This window comes from Anomalospiza imberbis, chromosome 7 (assembly GCF_031753505.1).
Source record: "Anomalospiza imberbis isolate Cuckoo-Finch-1a 21T00152 chromosome 7, ASM3175350v1, whole genome shotgun sequence".
Taxonomy (NCBI): Eukaryota; Metazoa; Chordata; class Aves; order Passeriformes; family Viduidae; genus Anomalospiza; species Anomalospiza imberbis.
Genome location: NC_089687.1, coordinates 15,678,530 through 15,698,672, shown reverse-complemented (window position 1 = coordinate 15,698,672; position 20,143 = coordinate 15,678,530). Strand labels below are relative to the sequence as shown.

The following is a 20,143-nucleotide window of genomic DNA, read 5'->3' as shown; positions in this document are numbered from 1 at the left end:
ACCCTCCCTGTATCAGATCCTAGTGAAGCATGGGAAGGGGTGAGCTTCCCACCAGACACAAAGAGGTCAGGGAAAGGAAGGCAGATGAGAACCAGGAGAGCAGTTAAGTGTTAAAATTTAATAGAAATCCTTGAGAAACAAAGGGAAAATAGAGAGCAAACCCAAGAGAAGAGCACTAGCCTGCAGTCCATGCACACATGCTGCAGATCACACCAGAGGGCCAATGGCCTTGAGAAGGATACTCCCTCCCCAGCAGCCCCACTGCCCCCACAACAAACTGGAGCCACACTGGTACCCATGGTCTCTCTGGAGCTGCAATGTGCAAGCCTGAGGTATCCTGCAGGGCCTGTTGCTGTGGGAGGCCAGGATGTTGGCACGGACATTCAGGAAGGATAAAACTGGGCAGTTTTACTCCCTCCCAGGCATGAGGACTGGGGACTTATCTCCAGGGGCCAGGCTGCAGCAGGGCAAGAGCAGGCTCAGCTGCCAGCAACTCAGGACACAGACACAGGTGAGCAAGGGCTCAGCCTGTGCTAAATGGGGACAAAAAGGGCAGGCTCAGCCAGCTCCCACACAGCAAAGAAACCACCATGTCAGGCTTTTAGAACAGTCTAGAGCAAAGGCCAGATAACCCCCCACTTCCTCAAGCTTTGCCACTTGCTTTAGAAAATGAAGTCACACGGGTTTCCTCTTTGCCCAGAAAAATATCTCTCTCTACAACCAGCCCCAAAACAAGTGTGCAGTGCAAAGGGCTCCCACAGTCCTCGCTCTACAGAGCCAGTTCCTGTCTCTTTCTTTGAGGTAGGTTGATGTGTCCCCAGGGAGGGACGGTGGCTGCTTGGTCACATCACCAGGGCAGTGTCAGAGAGGCAGCCAGCAGGTCTCTGGTTGGCTCCATCAGTGCACTTGTTGAGAGGTAAGCTCTGAGTAGGGCTGGGCTCCAGGCATCTTGTGAGATCCTCACCAGCTGAAGGGAGGCATGTGCTGCAACAAAAAGGAGACCCTGAACTTCTTAGGGACAGTGAGAAAGGACCAAAAGAACCATGGTGTAATAATCATCTGCTGTATCATGGCACATGGACTGAGATAGGGCTGCCAGGCTCACCTGTTCCATCTCCCATTCCAGGCAGTACCACTGACCCCAACAGGTATCCTAATATCAGTGGGACTGCAAGGTCACAGCTTAGTCTCCCTGTCTGTGTATAAACCCAGCTCCATCCTGGCCTCAGCACAGGAACAGTGATGACCTTTCTCTTAGAGCCAGAGACCAGGGGTGTGCCTCTCCTTCACTTTGTCTCACCCAGACAAACTCCAGTCCTCCACCTCTGCAGGAAGCTGTCAGCAGCCCAGCTTTGCTCAGAGTAGCTGGGAGAGTGCAAAATACCTGGAGACCTCACTGTTCCCCCAGCCAGTGCTGCAGCTGAGAGCCTCTGCTCTGCTGTTAACCACATCAGTGTCCGCAGAAGCGATACAAGTTCCAGTGCGGGGAACATCTTGTCAGCATGTTCTGACCATGACAGCTCCAAGCATCACCTAATCTGGCTGTTCTGAGCTTCACTCCCATCTAAGCTGGGTGTACAGTGCCAAGGAGACATGCCCAGTTGCACAGACATCATGCCAGCTCCATCTGTTGGCTCCTCAGAGAGCAGAGGCTTCAGAGCCTGCACACCAATCTGCTCCTCTCCTCTTAATAAAGCTGCTTTTTGGGCTGCCAGTTTTCTACCAGGACACCAATCCAAAAGCCACACGATGAACACCGTGAATGTCACAGCCAGTGCAAACTCACCCCAGTCTGCCCAGTTCCAGTTTGCTGAAGCCATTTGATTGAATGCTACTCTTCTGGAGGAAGAATGACTTTGGCAATGACCACTGTGGAAGGAGAGGAAGACAACAGAATGGCTATTTAAGTAGTGGCAAAAATCCCTCAAGCCTGCTGTGCTTTGCCATAGGCTGCCCTAGAGAGCTTCAGCTAGAGCTGCCTCACTGCTGCACATTGTCACTGCCACCAGACTGTTCCCAGAATAGCAAACGGAGCAATCTTTGCTCTTTGCCTAATGAATCCCTCTGCTGAAAGTAGGAGTAGAGCATCTCGAGGTCAAGAGTGGGTTTCTTTCAGAGTAACATTCTGCTGTAAGGCACAGGAGTGACAGACAGAGACGACTCCCTCACAGAGAGGAAGAGTGGTTAGGACAGGTGCCAAATATGTAGGGCTGTGCCCAGTGCACCCAAGGATATTCAGATGCAAAATACTTGTAGATCTGATACACTGCTCATGACTTCATGTTTGTGGGAAATAGAGCAGCATGGGTTTTTCCAGAATCCTGGAGGCCTTGGCAAAGAGGGAAGAAGGCAAACAGGTAAGACAGGAGCCAGAGGAAGCAGAACAAGCAGGATCTCTTCCCAACTCTGTGCAGGTAAACAACCATTCTCTGCCTACCTTACCCACAGTTATACACACCATTTGGGCCAAATCCATCCCTGCCCCAGTGTGGTACCCTTTGACACACCAGTTCTTCAGTAGCTCCAGACCTGGGAAGTGACAGAAGACAGTAAGTGAGAATGAACAGCCAGGTTTACAGAGAGTTAAGCCTTCCCAGCTCAGGGCATGCAAATATGCTGCACTGACCACAAAGAACGTGCTATGCAATAACTACTTGAACACGTGCTTGAGCGCCAGCAAACACGGGGTAAACCAAGGGCGTTCACCCTTTGTACGAGCAAACATCAGTGCGTGGGCTGCTGCAGTGCTTGCCTGCCTCTCAGGGAGCCAAGACATTCCTTGCAGCAGGCTCAGTGAAACAGGAAAACTGGGGCAACACAGGATTTGCCGAATTAGACCAGATTGGCTGTCCCCCTGAGCCCAGGGTCTGCCAACAGCAGTACCTGATTTGGGCTGCACCGGTGAAAGTTCCCACTGTGCAAATGTAGAGCAGCTTTGCTGTCATTAACCCCTTTCCCAGAGGAGGGCAGCTCAGGCAACCTCCTCCTTGCACAGCACTGATCAGCTGCAGCATCCCAGTGTATCATCTCCACCCTACGGGGATCCATCCAGAGCTCAAGACAGGCTGAGACTTCATCCCTGTCAGAGGGTAAGACTGGCACAAGCTGAGATCATCATTGGTATGACTGGAAGAGACCAATCCTCTCACCACACACAAGTCATGGTGCTCCAGAGCATAGCAAGGTCATTTTGAAGTGGAGCCATGTGTTCACCTGCACTGAACAGGCTCCACTTCCTCCAGGGCTTCCTGCTAGCTGTCCCCACTACAGCCAAGCACCCTGCTCTTGACCAACCCAAAAATATTGAGAAATCCAGGACTACTTCCATTCTGTTTTCTTATTTAAGAGCCTTAGGGTCATATAAGAAGGCTAGGGTGACTTGAGAATTAAGAACCAGCAGAGCAATGGCTAGTCCATTGATGCTGTCCAGCTGGCATTACTGTGGTTTTCTGTAAGATACCAGGAAAAGTCCTTGCTCTCCAAAGCCTGTTCCTTGGTGACCTTTCAGCAAGCCCCAGAACCTCGTTAAAAAACTCCCACATGTTGGGGGCCAAGAGGAGCAGGGTGGCTCAGATGTCTTGTCCTGGGTATGTGCAGCAGCCTGAGCTTTGCAGGCTAGGGAAAGAGGAGTGCCGCATGGAACACAGAGGAATAGGAAGGGGATGGGGGAGGGTGAGTTCTGATCAGAGGTAAAGAGTAGTGATGGGATAGAGGAAATCTGCTCGCCTAGCTTTTTTGGGGAAGCTGGAGCACTGAACCAGGACCCTTGCCTGAGAGGCAAAGTTCAGGGCAGCACTTCAGTGAGGACGATGACAGAATCTTTCTTCCAGTTGATGGAAGATCATCCACCAAAGATATTAGCAAGGCAAAGGATTACACAAGCTGACAACACAGCCAGAGAAGGCTATGATCTTAACATCTCTCTGTGAAAGACTGTTACTGACCCCTTTGATACTTGCTTTAACACCAGTGAAAAGTGACAAAAGCATTTTTCTTCTTTCTCTCCTTGATAGCCAGGTGAGGAGCTTACATACAGTCACTGCAGTGGAGAGACAGCTCCTCCAGAAGCCTCTCCATCTAGATCAGATATTGGATGGAAAGCCCTGAGCCACAGTCTCTTTTTATTTTCTCTAACCCTTCATGCTAGACCTCACTGACTCTCTCCCCCAAACAGTTTATACTGCTGCCTTGATAGAGGCAACCCTGGGTGAGAAGGAATTGGTCCAGCCCAGCTATGTTTCATTAAAGGATAATGTTTTTTATTAAAATACAGAATTGTGTCCTGAAAGGATGGAAATGTTAGCTAGATTTCTAGTGTTTAGGAAAAATTTCCATTTGTACACTGACTGTTTTTCATCAATTAGAAAGCCGCAGGAGACCAGGGAATAGGCCCAATTTTTCCTTCACAAATCACTTGTCAGAAGCAAAGCCCAGCAAATCCAGCTGTTTCTCCGTCAAAAGAGAGCAGAGAAACACAGTAAGAGGCCAAAGCTACAGGCTGAAGGCAAAATCCCAGTCTGCTTGATGCCTAGGGCACCTAGAAGTGCTGGTGCTGTGCGTACCAGAACAGTCATCACCTCTCATCAAGTCAGAATAAGCTTTTTGTGATATTTGAAGCAGTCTGGGAAAGTAACACATTTCCTAGGGGTTAGTATGCAGGCAGGCAGCTCCCCCTCAACATGCATAGTTCAGAAATCTCCCACGACTGCTGGCAGGCAGCCTGCCTGAGTCAGGTGGCTGTGCCAGGCTTTGGAGGGCAGTTACCTTTGTGTCTATTCAAGTAGTATTTGAGCTCCCACTGGGTCACCAGGATGTTAAAGTAACGAGGCTGCTCAAAGAAGCGCAGGTACCGCATGGAGATGTGGCTGGGGAATACCCGCTCGAACTGCCCGCGCCGGGAATACTCATCCTCCGTCTCCACCAGGATGCGAACGTCATCTGGAGTCAGGATGTCCAAGACAGAAGAATAAAAATCCTGCAGACAAGAGCAACCCACGGTCAGGGAGAAGCATCTCTCAAGCAGAGGTCTCCATGTGTCTGAGATCTTTGGGACAAAGGCCACATGGAAACTGTGGAAGGAAGCTAGGCTCAGTGGTGACACCAACACTGCACAGAACTGAAGAGAACACCAATTCTGCAGCCCAGCCTCTCTTAAATACACTGGCAGGAGGCACACAAGGCCAGTGGCCCTACTAACCCAGCATGGGGCTCAGCTGGCAAAGGCTGAAAGACCTACACAGACACATAAGGAGGAACAGGCGGTGCTCAGACACTGTTTGGGGACTGGTGGGTAATGTGCCCCCCAGCACACATCTATTTTAATGTACAGATGAGTCAGTGAGACTGTGGCTTAAGCAGTTTATTTCTGACCAGTTGTCTTATAACCCACTGGAGCCCAAGTGCACCCCATCATCTGGCTGACTCCAGAGAAGAGCACAATCTGAAGAGGGAAGAGGGATAGACATGTGGGACTTGCTGGGACATGGGCTTGGCATGATGATGCAAATAACAGAGGAGGTTGTTTTCTACCTGGTCAGGTATCTTCTGCATTAAGTAATAGGCCTTCTTCATCTTCTCTGCTCTCAAATGCTCAGATATTGGCTTGGACTTCTCCTTCAAAGCATTGCCCAGACTGAGGACACAAGAGAGACAATAGAGCATTTAGGCGGAGAATACAAAGTCCTCTCACGGCAGAGCTGCTCCCAGCAACTTCTGAGAGAGTAATGACAACCACATGAACATGACATGGAGGAGAGAACACCTTCTCCAAGGATTTCACTAGTTCCGAGATCAGCGATGGATCCACAGCCTTGTGCACCAGCACAGAACCTGGGAAGAACGTGGGCAAGGAAACTAGGAGGACTCTGCCAGCCCCTCACTAAGGCATTTCAGTGTTCCTTCACCCAAAAGGTGAGCCATCACCTCACACTCGCACAGGATGCAAGAGGGTCAAAGACACACCATGATGTGATTCACAGCACATGAAGCCTGGTGGGATCTCATGTTTACATCCCACTTGGAACACAGCTTCCTAACTGCAAGCACAGGGATGGGGGTACAAGTACCCAGTACTGGTACCGTACAAAGAAGAAGAGAATTCTTAAATCAAAAACTTCCTCTGGCAATATCAAAGTACTTCAGGACTCAAATTCAGCCACATGCCACGGGAAGTCCTGGCCTTTTGTACTATCTGACCAGCAACGATCTATTCTAAGCGCCGACTGAATGCCAGAATCTGGGAGATACTTGTTGAAAACCTTTTAACCTATCTATTAACACAGCTTTTTTTTTTTTTTTCTGCTGCTGCAAAACTTATTTGTTGTGTGCAAATCCAAACAGGGAGAGCAGAACCTCGGTGCTTGGGGAACATGCAGATCTACTGGAATTCTGCCTATATGCAAAAAAACAACCCTTCATATGCTTCCCAGGGCAGGAAATACAGTTAAACAAGCATGCCTCTGGATGCAAGAAACTTGGTAATGCATCATCCGAACCATGTTAAGGATGCACTTAATCCCCTGCAGGTCTTTCTGAGGACACCTGCCCTTCAGCACTTCCACTGGAAGTGGCAAACCAGTATGTGATCAAAGCACCGCAGACAAGCTGGTGAGAGCTCCCCATCTGGAACAGACCCATGTTCCAAGCTTCTCCACTGAAGGCACAGGGCACTCAGAGGGCAAGAGTCCCATGTTTTGGCATGCCCACACATCACTGCATGCTGGTGCTTAACCCAGCAAGCTGATCCTTCAGTGACATATGGCCAGCAGCCACTCTGCCGCAGGGAACAGACTGCTTTCCTTCCAGCCATCAGGTCTGAAACCATGATAAGCCCTAGCTGTGGTGAAACACAGAAGTATTAGGGGCCTGGCTGGACACACACCCAGGAATTAGCATTCTGCAAAAAACCAGCCATGTTAGCTGCAAAGTAAGACTGTGCACACCTTCACCCATAGGTTGGCAGTATGTGACACCTGCAGTCCTGCCTAAAGAACTGATCACTCCAGCATTTGCAAAATAACAGGTGCTCCTCTTGCTCCAGGCAGCAGCATGTCAGTTCTGGTAAGTCAGAGGATAAGTGGATCCAGCCCCAACAGAGCCAGCCAGTCCTCCAAGCAAACAGAGAGGCAGTGAAACCTAGCATCATATTAGTTCTGGCAGGGGAAGGACAAGAGAGCACAACTTGACTAACTGCAGAGCAAGCACAAATTACATTGGCCTCACTTCCAACTATGGACCTGCAGAGACAGCGTAAATCCTTCTGCCTTGAAGAGACCACAGGAACCAGATACTCACACAAGGAGGCAAGTTCTTTGGACCCATAGCTAAAGCACCAGCAAGCACAGACACTGAATAGCTAGAAACCAGCATTTGCTGGGCTCCAAGCAGCCCCCCCAGATGAAATCCCTCAAGAAAAAAGCCTGCTTCTCTAACAGAGAAGGGGGATAACCTGTAGGTAGAGCCACTTCTTGTCTGTGTCCTTGAAGCCACACTGTCCATGCTAGGCAGAACAAAACCAGCGAGGTTGAGGAGGTCCCGAATCATCTGGCCCTTGATGCTCACATCCAGTGGGGAGTTGGAGTGGAGGCTGCAGAGAGGAAGCATCACAGCAGCCTGAGCGCTAGAATGGAGGTGTCGAGCCCCATGGCCCCAAGATCAATCCCTGGGTTATCAATGACCAGGACACAAACACAGGCCTGTCCCTTGCCTTGTGAAACCAGCCGTAAGACACCGAGAGAAAAATCCTGATAATAGCTCTTTGAAGGGGGGGCTTCCTATCAGAAATAGTTAATTTTTCCATCTCTTCACAAGTTTGCTAGAAATAGACAAATCCATCCCCAGATCCCTGTGTGCAGCTCATGCCCACCCACTCTCGCAGACAGGAGGGGCCATGCTCGGTTACACTGCAGCTCCCAGCCCTGCCTGCACAGCCAACACCACAAGGCCGGATGCGGTCAGGAAGTAAAGAATGGTGCATGAGGCAGTGGAACTGCTGACTGCTTCTGCCCACGCAAAGAAATCTCTGCCATCACCCGTTCTGTACAAGACACATCCCTCCTTGCCTTCCTTTTTTAACATACTCTTCTCTGGCTCTAGCTGGAGCATGCCCAGAAAAGCTTTCTGAACTGCAGATGAATGTTGCTTTCACAGATAGGGAGGGCTTTGATTCCTGCAATCTGGAGAGGGAGGCTTCAAAGCCCATGATCTTTCAGCACAGGCTACAGGGGACATTGCAAGCCAAACTCACTTTGTAGTAAAAGAAAGGCCATTATCCACTCGGCTGTGGCTCAGAATATGCTTTACCTTGGGGAAATGTTGACTTCTAAGATCCAGGGCTTGAGGTTTTCATCCAGCATGATATCAAACCCAAACAGCTCATGGCAACAATACGGCCGGCGCACGTACATCTTCACCAGGCTGTTCACGTAGGGCTCAGAACTGCAAGCCAAGAAAAAAATGCTTGTTTCTAACAGTCAGACAGACAGCAGAGCTCTGGCTGTTCACAGCACGTGTTGACAGTTCTGGAAGTGTAATGCAGCCACGTGCTGCGGGAGCAGGTGGGCTGAGGGACCAACACAGGCCTGTGTGTTGCTGCTGCCTCACAACCTATGGATCCAGCACTGCATCTTGAGCATCCCGGCTGTGTCAGGTAGCATCCACCTCTGAATACAAGATTTAACCTGCACCAGGGACCATTCTCTCAGGCTCCCAGGCAAAGCAGGAGAGCAGGTGGCAAGCTTGGAAATTTTGGGTACACTGCACCTTCCTGGCCTTCAGGCAGGTCAGGGAAATGTAAGATCTATTTACCCACTGCAGCTACTGTAGCAGGAGCATAAGTAACAGGATGAAAGGAGGGATCTGCAGAGAAATGCTGAAGCCAACAGCAGTGATACCATTTCAGTTAAGAGCAAAAGGACCAGGCTGAGAAGGGACTGGACAGTCAAAAGGGCCAAGGTGCACGTCACAGACACACAGAGCAAGGGGTGACAAGACTCACGCAATGATGGTTTTGATAACAATGTCCTTAATCTTCTCCCAGATGGCCTCACTATTAACTCCCTTCTGGGTCAGGTAACTCCAGAGAGCTTTGAGTGCCCTGTAAGAGAGAAAGCAAAGGAGGTAGCTCTGTAACTATGGGGATTTTGAAGGAATTTTGAATGAGTTAGAGACGGGATTTTCAGTTGTTTTAGATAATGTGTTTTTTTTTTTTTTATCTTCTACATAGGTAGGAAGGGTGAGTTTGGTTCACATTTTTACTGCATGGTTTAGAAGGTCACAAGACCCCAAGTTACAAGACCTTTTAAAGATTTATTGACTAATACCACTGCTAACAAGGGTATTTATGTTTTTGACCTAATTTTTAAATATGTCGTCTTATGGACTCATTACAGTATAAGCTTTCTTAGCCAATCATGTTAAGACACAAACTTATACTAGACTCTAAAACTCTAAATTTTCTTCCACTTAGTTTAACATGTCTTTGTTTCAAATTATAAATCTACATTCTCGCTTCTAGCCCTTAAGTTTGGAAGCTTTTCCCAAGGTCTCAGATCAAATCCTGTGCTTAATTTTAAGCTTTGGCTTACAGGCCCAAAGTTCTCAGAATTCCTTCCATTTCAGATTCCAACATGTAGCCCCTTGGTGCTGGTGGTGAAAGCAACAGAGGGGAAGCCTGACAGCACTCTTCCCTGGCATGGCAATACTCCTGACATCCTCAAACCTCTCAGTTCCTAGTTACTGCTCTCCCCAGCCTGGCCCCTGGTTTTGAAGGCCCAAGCTACTAGGAACATGAATCTGTCATAGACTTCTCTCAGCACAGTCCCAAATTAGCATATGAGCAAGGTAAGTCAGGCCCAGACCTTCTCTTCCCTCCCCCTCCATGTCCTCAGCAAACCTCCCCTTCCTGCAGGCCTTCCCCCGCAGCACTGCAAAGCAGCTCAGCAGGAATCCAACAAGACCCCAAAAATGCTTCAGCTAAAGCCACTTCACTGAGGCTTCAGGGATTAAAAGAATTTCTGAAAAATGTGGTAACAAGATGGTATGGGGGAGCATCTATGCTTTTTACAGGAGTTTCCCACACCACACTGAGTGCTGCAAGCTACTCTGACACCGAGCCAAGGATGCTGAGCAATTTCTCAAGTGAGACCATGTGGCTAATGGCCAGGAATCCAAAGGTCACGCTTCCTGCATAGAAGATGGAATGGATTACAGCTACACTTATCTTTAACACAGGAACAGCCAGCGTTGACTTGCATGCAAGTATGGGAAGCCCACACAATCCCACCTCCACGCAATTGCAACTGCTGAGAGGCATCAGACCCTGCTAAAAGTCCCAGTGGAGAAGAGACCACTGTGGAGCAGGTCCAGGTCTAAGCAATCTGGCCACAGCAAAACACCTTCTGCAACTCCCCTTGAAGTACAGTAGCTCTGCCCAGACTGAGAATTGAGAACTCTACCCTGCACTATTTTTAAAAGGGTTCCAACACCACCATGGAACCAGAGACAAGTTCCTGGGGCTTGCATCCATTCACCCATGGGACAGCAAGGAATGGGAACTCCTGCAAAATAGCCCTCCTCCCAAAGGCCTAGAAATGGCACCACTGCTCCTACTCCCACTGAGTAGCACAAATTAACATTTCTGAACCAGCACTGTCCCCTTCTCTGCCTCCACAGCAAAGTCAAGAGTGAGATGGGCAGAAGCTCCCATCTAGTCAATTTAAGCATCACCCATTCAATATCTAACAAAAACCAATCAGATTCTGCTTTAACTACATCCCATCACCCCCACAATAGGAGAAGGGGATGAATGAGCAGAGATGAGTGCAGCATTGGAAGCAGGGAATGGCACAAACACAGGCAGGATGAACAGCTCTTATACCTCAAACAGCAGTGGACAGGATGAGTCACAAGCCAGGGAGACCATCCAGATTCCATTGACACTAACTCATGCTAAAATCACTCTGTTCTTTCAGTTTCCCAAGTGGGAGCAGATGACACAGAAAGCAAGTTCAAGTTTTGGGTAAGAATACTGAAAAAAATCTGACTTAATGGGAAATAGAAAGAGCTGCCTTGTATCCTAAAATCAGCACCTACCATTTGTGTCCCTGACAAGCAGTCTCATCCGAGTTGGATTTGTACTCCGTGTTCTTCTTGTTCACACTGTAGTTGGTCAAGTGCATGAACTTGTTGCTGAGGCTCTCCATTGAGGAGGAGTACCTGGAGAAGGCAAGAAGAACACAAGCTGTCCGAGACTGAAGTGGCTGTCCCCAGGTCCACGAGACAGGCACGGACTTTGTTCTCATCTCAGACCACTCTCAGCCATCCACCAGACCTGCTGCCTGCAGCTCTCTGTCCCCACAGGCCCAGAGCTAATGGAACAAAACATAAGACAGAACAAGCTGACTTGGGACAGTGGCATGCAATCCCACTCTCACAGCATATCCTCAAGAAATAAAAGCCAGAGTATCAGTGAGCAGAAGCACTGATGGAACTGCAACAGCCTGAGGCAATACAATGAAAACTGGAAGAAATGTCTCAGTTTCTGGTGTGCCAGCTTTTATGCAGAATGAAGCACAGACGTATTTCAAGAACTGCTTTACAGTGAGTTGATCTTTCATTGGGAAGGTTGGATGTAGGCAGCATCCTCTCACATTCCCTTGCAATAGTCACCTGCAGCGACCTCGTGTGTTTCCACACTGCCTCTTAAGCAAGCAAGATAGAGCTTTAAGCATCACCCTTATAGGGGTTGACTCCCTCCTGCCTCAGCCAAGATGGGTACTACAGCCACACATGCCTGGGCACCAAGGCAGCCCCTAGCACCACTCCTGCACAACCTACTTGCAGCTGGCAAAGCGAACCAATCCATCCTTGAAGAGGTAGACCCTGAGGGGATCATAGCAGGTGACGTAAACATAGATCCTCAGGTCAAACTTCTTCCCACCAATGAGGTAGGGTTTGTGCAGATATCTGCAGAGGGAAGTAAGCACATAAGGGTTAGGATTTTCATATGCAGGAGTGTCTCTAACCCCCAGTTCAGAAGCCCTGGCAAAACAAGGGATCAATGCAGAAGCCTTTTTGCACAGCATTTCCAAGTCAATCACATCACAGACAAAATGAGAGAAAGAGCAGCTCTCCCATTTACAAGGAGCTCCTGCAGCACAAAGCAGTGTTTCCTTCTGCTCAGTTCCATTTTGAAGAGATTTTCCTCAGTTTTAAGGCACAGTAGCTTTTCCACACCCACAACGCTGATCACAATTTTCAGGAACATCTAAGACATGCAGTACACCACAGATGGTTTTGTACAGTAAGCAGAAACAGTTGGGTATTTTAATCCAAATCATTTGATTATTCATCTGTGAAGTTCATGATTTTCCACAGGGGAAGTTTATCTCTTTGCATGGAAAGTGGACAGGGAGAACTAATAAGCAAATACAACAGTTCCCTGTCTGCCAAACACTGCAATTTTCCTGTCCTCTCAAGAATCTTCCCAGAAAGCAACCTCAAATCAAGATGAAGTATTCCACTTTTCTGCAGAAGGGGAAGGAGATTGAGAACTCTGTTATTTCAAGAAAATCCTTTGACTAACATCTACATGCACCGAGGCTCTTACTGAACCATTCTAACTTGGATAAGAACAAATCTTTGACAACTGCCACCTCTTCCCTAGGACTTCTCTTCCCACTGTGCTTGTGTGAACTGGATAAGGTTTGTTTGTCTCCAAACATGCCAAACCCCAGAGTACAGAGCAGTAGGAGCCAGATCACAGCAGAGCTGAAACTCTCCACCTGCCAGACAGAAGCTCCAGAAAGCTCATGAAACCAAGTTGTGTCTTAGACGTCAAATATCTACACAGAGACAACAGCAGTCCAGTAAGCCCAGAGCCAAACTTCCAGCAGCAGGACAACCAGGCAGTCTCCAGAGAAGTCTTCAGGTGCAAATCAGGTACTTCGGCTTTGCCACACATTGACAGGGGCCCAGAATTGGCCAGAGATACAAGACACTAAGAGGTCCCAGGCTGTGGGTCAACCTTGGTTTTATATTCACTCACCTCTGTACTAGCAGTGGTCTCCTTTTGGGGAGCTGGCTCCATTTGTGGATGACCTGGATACCAATGCCTCTTGCTGATGCTGGCTGCAAAACACAAACAAGAAAGGATCAGATCTTCTCCCTGCACCGACAAAATGACAGAGGATTGAGTTCTGCTTTATACCTACTGGTTTCACAATCCATTTCTGTCGGCTAGCTCCTTCCTCCCATGCTTTCCTGAGTAATTTGATATCCTGGGGCAGGATGAAGGATTGAGGGAAGAAATTAAACTCCTTTTTCCCACAGCGAGCCTGCATCTTTAACAGGTTGCGCCATAGACGGTCCTTCCTTCCAATTTGAAATGAACCAGGGAAGTGGTTTAGCTGGAAAGGAACACAGATGCTATGAGATCTCTCTGCTTCCCCAACTCCTTGCCCACCCCTTCCTGCTCCCTTGGCAGAGGATATATCCTTTCTGAATACAGTGCAGGGTAACGGTCTTTGCTCCCCTCCCAAGATTGCACCCAGACTTATTCCACCTATTCCTGAAGCTTCACATGGACAAACCACCTCGTTTAGAGCATCACAGCTCTTCAGAACAGGCAAGTACTTGTGACAGACACCAAACCTTTGGTCCCTCGCAGGTTCTCAAGCCATGAGCCACACCTGACCCTTCTGTGATCAGAGTAAGGTACATGCCCTTCTCTGCACTGGCAGTGAGGGCACTGTACCTACCCCTCAGTTCTACAAGAAGGACAACTGCATTGCTTTAAGCAGCAATGACTGAATTTATAGAAGCTCACAAATGAACACAATTTGGCTACAGCTTCAGTATGTACAAGAGCCAGCCTCACAGCAGAGATGCTCATCCAGCTACGCCTGTCTCTTGGACTCCTCCCCCAGTTCTGGAAGGGACACTGCAAGGACAGTTTGCACAGCAAACACTTAGCCCTGAGGAGAGGGGCACCCAAATTGCTTCCAACACACTCTCCATGCACATGAAGTGTGAATATTCTCAGTTCAGTCAGAGAGAAAAAGAGGTTTTCTAACCAGGCGAAGAGCCTGAGAGACAGTTGGGAAGGAATGTAAATAATCCTCTAATCTATCTTGTTGTTCACATTGTTTGTAGATATGTTCTGCCACTGTGCATCATTCACGGCACACCAATGGTGTGAGATGTTTTTACTCTAAGACCAATGAAATTAGTTTGCACGATGTTCCCTATAAATAGAGCGGTACATTTGAAATAAATCAGTTCATTCTCTTTGCCTTTGACTTGAAGTCTTCTCGTTACCGTCCTGCTCTACGGTGACAATGAAGCAGGTCAGCGAAAAACAGCCCCTACCTTTTGGTGCTCCCTGATAGCTTTGAAGCCAGGGGATTTCATGTGGTGGCCCCAGCAACCCAGCCAGTCACTGCTTTCTGCAGGAAAAACAGAAAAGCCCATGACTGAGTGCCCTGCCACCCATAACACCCTCTCAACCCACGGCACCCCACCTCCTTGGGCTAGCAGGATGCTGCACAGCTATAGCACAAAGCACTCATACTCGCTATTGCAAAGCTGCCAAAGGGCTGAGTGGCATCCAGTTAACCAAGTGGGTCATATTGTTGCAGATGTGACTGGTTGTAAGGACCTGAACAGGTACAGGGTCAAAGGAATGCCTTTAATTCCCCAGCATCCTGACTTCTCTGCATTACAGCTGGCAAATGAAGCAGTTGGCTAATGAATGCTGTGCTGCTGAGGAACAGGTAGATGTGCCATAACTTCTTAGGACTTCCTCTGCCTTCCATGTCTCATTATAGTCCCAAAATAGAATGTGCAGAGGTCTCCTGATACATGCAGGAGTCCAATAAATACTTCCAGGAGATCGCATTCTGGAGTATGGATCATAGCTGCAAATGCTCAGTGCTTCTCCTACACATCTCTTCAATGACAAGATTCCCAACCTTGAGAACTCTGGCTATGGTCAGAGAAAATGCCTTCCTCTTCAGTACATGGGGACAAGGAGCAGCAGTGCCAGGCCTGGCACTACATGAGGGCCAACCTACTCACAAGCAGCAAGCCACAGCAAACCTGCCTCACATCTGCCTCAGTTCCTGACAGCCCAGGAGCAAGTCCTTGTGGTCTATGCCACGAACAAGCCAAGAGGGAGATCAGGCCCTGCTGGGACCCACAAATCTTGGATACTGCAGGTCAGACAGGCAAAAGCGTGAACCCAGCATCTTGCAGTGCCAAGCCTGGATTGCTTCTGCTCTGATCTTTGCAGGCATTCTGCTTCTTGTGCCCATGCCCTGGAGGCAAGGAAGGACACAATGTTGCCTCCCAACTTACTTTTGCTAACTCTGAAGTGGGACCTGCCAATGGTTTGCTTCACTATGTTAGGCGTGACACTGCACATTTTCCATCGCAGCAGTTTCCTCTGCTCCCAAGGCAGCTTTTCCACTAGGAAGGCAAAAAGTTAAAGACTGAAGAAAAACAAACACAATGCTTGGATTTACTACAGCTGCAAAATTCTTATGGTTTGCTGCACAGGCACCAGGCCTGTAGACAAGGGTGCATAGCCCTCATTGCAGAATTGTCATGGAGCAGAAGACTCCACAGCTGGGGGAAACCTAGGGCACTGGAACATTTAGTGGCAGCCTGAGTCATGCTCCAGACAATGGAAGTAACACAGTTTACTGCAGTCATTTGGATCTCACAGCAGTGTTGGGTCTCATCATGGGAAGGGTTAAGGGCAGCCACTGCCAGCCAGCTCCAGGCTGTGTGCTGGGACTACTTGCTCCCTAATAATGGGCTGGCCACTCTTACCTTGTGCAACAACAGACCCTGGCTCACCTGTCTCATCCCGAGTACTGAAGTAGATTGTTGGAGGCACATTAGGGAATAAACTGCAGACAAGAGCTGGTTTGAGCACTTTGTCTTGAGCCTCAGCAGACTGGGCCAGGCACTCGATGTAATTCCTAAGAAAGATGAAGCAGTAGGCAGCTGGCTAAAAGTGAAAAGTAACAAAGGAAGAGGAAAGCCAGAAGGAGCCTTAATCTGGGTATCAGGAATTTGCACCATCATTGCAATGTGGTGCAAGCAATGGGCACTAAGGTCAGTAACTCAGTCTGCAGCAATGAGGGGATGAGTCTGCAATGAATTCACATGTCAAATACCCACTGTGGGGTTTGTGATTTTCTGGGACGAGGAGTGGAGTCTTTTACATGACAAACCCTATAACCTAGTACAAGGGAACAAGGGGTGGAGATTGTAATACATACTATTTAACTGTTGCAACCCTCATAGTTTTGCTGTGTTGCAGGAAGAGCAATAGAGTTTTACCCACTATATGTACACCTTACCACAGCAAGCCCCAATACCTGGAAGGAGGGAGAGAATTTGTAATGTTTCTATTAAGGTTGTGAAGAAGTGAAAAGTAGGGTTTGCAATGAACATATATTCAAATATATGCCACTGTAACCAGTGGAAGAAGCCACACCAGAGCAATCCAATAAAGAACAAAGAGCAGCAAAAGGAAAGGAACTACAACACACTATTGCCAATCTCTCAGGCCACCCCTTGCCTCACTGAAGGGACTGAGTGTAGCTTGTCGCAAAAGAATTGGAGACCAGCCTGAGGGAAGAAGAGGTGTTTTATCAAAGTCCTTGGTTGTTTTTGGGTTTTTTTTTCAGTACTGAAATCAATAATTAAAAGTTTATTCATTGGCAGAGGATTATATTGGATAACATTCTCTGGCACAAAACTAGTTTTGCCCACACAAACTGAAGGCAGGAGACAGCTGCAAAGGTTTCAAGGCCAGGCCAGCACACAGCCTGCACAAAGAAGTGGTCAACACCCCTCCCTCCTTGCTGCAAGAGGCATTTAACCCAAGCACTGTTTCCCCCATCTGCCCCAGAGGCCAACCAGACACATCCTGCCAGAAACAGCTGCTGGGCCAGTTTACATCACCTCTGCAGGACTTTCACAACCACATGTGCGTACCCAGAACCCTGCAGCACCCTAAGGCTCAACACTTGCTCACAGAAAACCTTGCTTGTCTCCCAGATTAGTGATGACATGATGGGAAGCAGCCAGTTGTCAGGCAGACAGCAAAGCCTGAGGCAGCCCTGGTGCAAGACCAGCTACCACTGCTGGATGGGCAAAAACAGGTCCAACAAAGGTAAGCCAGGAGTCATGAAGGCAGGGTTCAGATGACCACAGCCTGACCAGTGCTCCCTAGACAAAGATTCTCCCAAAAGTTAAAGAAAAACCCAGGCTCCAGAACTTGTTTCTAGGATGCTGTGCTGAGACATGAAACTCCAAGGAGCTTTTGCAGTCTCTGGCCCAAGACACCTCCACTCTGCTTCATCTGCCGGGCAATGACACTGCAAGAGCACAATTTAATCCAGTAAACCTAACGCAGCAACTGTCAGTGCCAGTGAAATTAAGATCCGTTTTGCTGCAGTGGATGCACCCTTAGCACTTTACAGGTTGCTGCCTGTAGCAAAAGAGGTAGTTCTAGTCTGCAGGGTAGCAAGGAAACTTGCTTTGGCTTCTTGCTCCTACCTTCACTCCTTTGCCCCACATGCTACCATCTCCTCCCCATGGAGGGCAAAGATGACAGAATCACAGAATATGCTGATTTGAAGGGACCCACATGGATCATAGAGTCCAGCTCTCCACCCTGCACAGCACCATTCCCAACACTGACACCATGTGCCTGAGAGCATTGTCCAACGCTTCCTGAACTCTGTCAGGCTTGGTGCTGCGGCCACTTCCTAGGGAGCCTGTTCCAGTGCCCATCCACGCTCTGGGTGAAGAACCCTTTTCTAATATCCAACCTGAACCTCCCCTGACAGAACTTCAAGCCATTCCCTCAGGTCCTGGGACAAGTCTGGGAAAAATACACCAAGTTCAGTGCACTGTTTACAGTTACTAACCTGGATACAGGAATCACGGAGCTGCTGGACAACACATCAGTATCAGAGGAAGCATCCGAGTCACCTGCAGGAGGAAACAAACTTAGGTTGTGTCTCCAAGAGGAGTGAATGCACACAGACTTAGGGAGAGAAGAGAGGAAACAAATGCTGACAGAACTTTCCAGCTACCCCAAATCCTTGGATTCTGGCTTTTGCCCATGAATTGGGGTCGTAAAAACAGGGAAGGGAGCAGAGCTGACAGGCCTGCACAGAGAGGAGATGGGTAAGTCCTGGAGAAGGACAGTGGTGAGCCCTAGCTTGCTCCTGGAAGGAACCCATGCAGTTCCTCCTTGCTATTACATCACTTTTGGGTTCAGTACATCCTGAAATGACAGCATAAATGTAAGACAGGAGGGCAGCTGTGCTGACCCCCAGCTCCCAGACAGCTCTTGCACTCCCCACATTGAGGCATGGAGCACAGCCCTCCCTGGGGTACCAGCACTCACTGTCCTCATACTCCTCTTGACTGCAGCTCTCATCCAGGCCATCAGGAAGTTCTTCCTCTGCTTCATCCTGGGGATGGCTCGGCTCCAGCAGTGGCTTCTCAGCAGTAGCACTGGGACAAAGGACATCACATCAAAAAGAATGGCACATGCTTTCTGGGGCCAAAAACCCAGAAGCCCATGAGGCAGCATGAGATAATGTGGGCAGGAGAATGAGGGCACTGCCCTCTCCAGTGCTGATGTACAAAGCACTCATCCCAAGCTAGCAAGATGGAGAGGCCCCAGACCACACTGAGAAGGAACATGTTCGAGAGCAGCTAGAAAGAAGAGGGAAAAGGACACCCTCTCCCAGCAGGAGAGCAGGAACTCCATGTCCTCACACCCTCTCTATCCTGTATTAGCTCTGTGTTCTTTTATGAAACTATGTCTCTGACTAGGAAGGCCTGGTTCAAAAGCAGGCTTCATTCAACATATGTGTAGAGCTTTCCACTGCAGGCAGGGACCCCCAGCTGAGAACAGACTAGAAATGCCACACAGTAATTCCATGCTGTGGTTGAAAGAGAAGGTGGAACAGCTTGGAGCCATCCCGAGTGTCTGTGTCAGGCTGGGGGCTGCAGGAAGGTGCCCCATCCATTAGGATGCTGCAGTTGGGTTTTGCTCATGGACATAGCCCATGGTTATCCTTATGGCCACCTCGTGCTACCCACATTGCATCCTCTCCCAACACATGCAGACACAACAAGCTAGCCTGGCACATCCTGCTGCAGACTCCCTCCTCCTCCTGCCTCTACTTACTTAAGCTTTCCTGAGACCACAGCCTGGGCCCATTTCTCTTCTTCTTCCAGTTGGATGGTGGACACCTGTGCTGCCATTTCAGAGATGGCAGCAAAGTGCAGAGACTCTGTTCTTGCCAGGTGGTCCCCGGCACACAGAGGGCCCAGCATAGCCACAGGATGGCAGCCAGTGCTGCAGTCAGGAGTGCCAGCACGCGAGGCCAAGGGACAGACACTGATCCGCTCAGTGCGGGCAACAGCATCACAGGTGCCTGTTAGGCTCGAGTTACTGTTAAGGCAATGCCTCCCCAGCTCCAAGTTCAGGGGAGCAATGGTTTCTTTCTGGGTGATCTGTACTCCGGCATGCTGCCTCCTCCTGCTGTTCTGGTTGGACAGGCTGCCCACATTCATAAGGCCAGAACTTTCAACTTGGCACCCAAAGCCTCTGTGCAGGGCAGACTGAGTAGGTAGCTCCTGCGCAGCCTTCAAGAGGGTCCTCTCCTGTTCCTTCTCTTTTGAGCTGTGAAGTCTCCCCTTAACATCCTCCAACGAGCACTGATCCTTCCTGAGGATTGTACTGCTTGTCACAGGGGTACAGGAGGGGATTTTGTTTTCCTCTGACACAACATTGCTGTTTGTCACTGCCCTGTTGATCAGGCTGCTAGGGAAGCTGTGTCTACTGTCCCCAGAGTGGGACCATGAAGCAGCAGGAAAATTCTGGGTGTTTTCCACCTTTTTCATCTTCAGCGGCTGCAGAAAAGGCACTTTAGCACTGCTTGGCTGTAGGAAGGAGTTGTTATTGAGCACTGGCCTATGGGAGCTGGCAGCCTGCTGATCTGAGCTGAGGGCAGAGCCTTTGACCCCAGCTCCAGAGCGCTCTTCTGCCACCAGACAGGGCTCCATCAGCAGGGAAGACATCACCCTTCCTGTGGCAGAGACAGTG

General features: G+C 49.1%; 1 protein-coding gene across 1 annotated transcript; it reads right to left on the bottom strand.

Annotated features, from left to right (window-relative positions):
• Positions 1-98: 98 nt before the first annotated feature.
• On the bottom strand, positions 99-8,752 carry TTLL4 (tubulin tyrosine ligase like 4). The gene is made up of 8 exons (XM_068195566.1): positions 8,602-8,752; positions 8,302-8,436; positions 7,448-7,585; positions 5,530-5,632; positions 4,765-4,975; positions 2,438-2,529; positions 1,787-1,869; positions 99-984 (listed from the first exon to the last, which is right to left on the bottom strand). Exons 1-8 carry the CDS (start codon positions 8,652-8,654, stop codon positions 843-845), a joined length of 957 nt encoding a protein of 318 aa, XP_068051667.1. The 5' UTR covers positions 8,655-8,752; the 3' UTR covers positions 99-842.
• Positions 8,753-20,143: the final 11,391 nt, after the last annotated feature.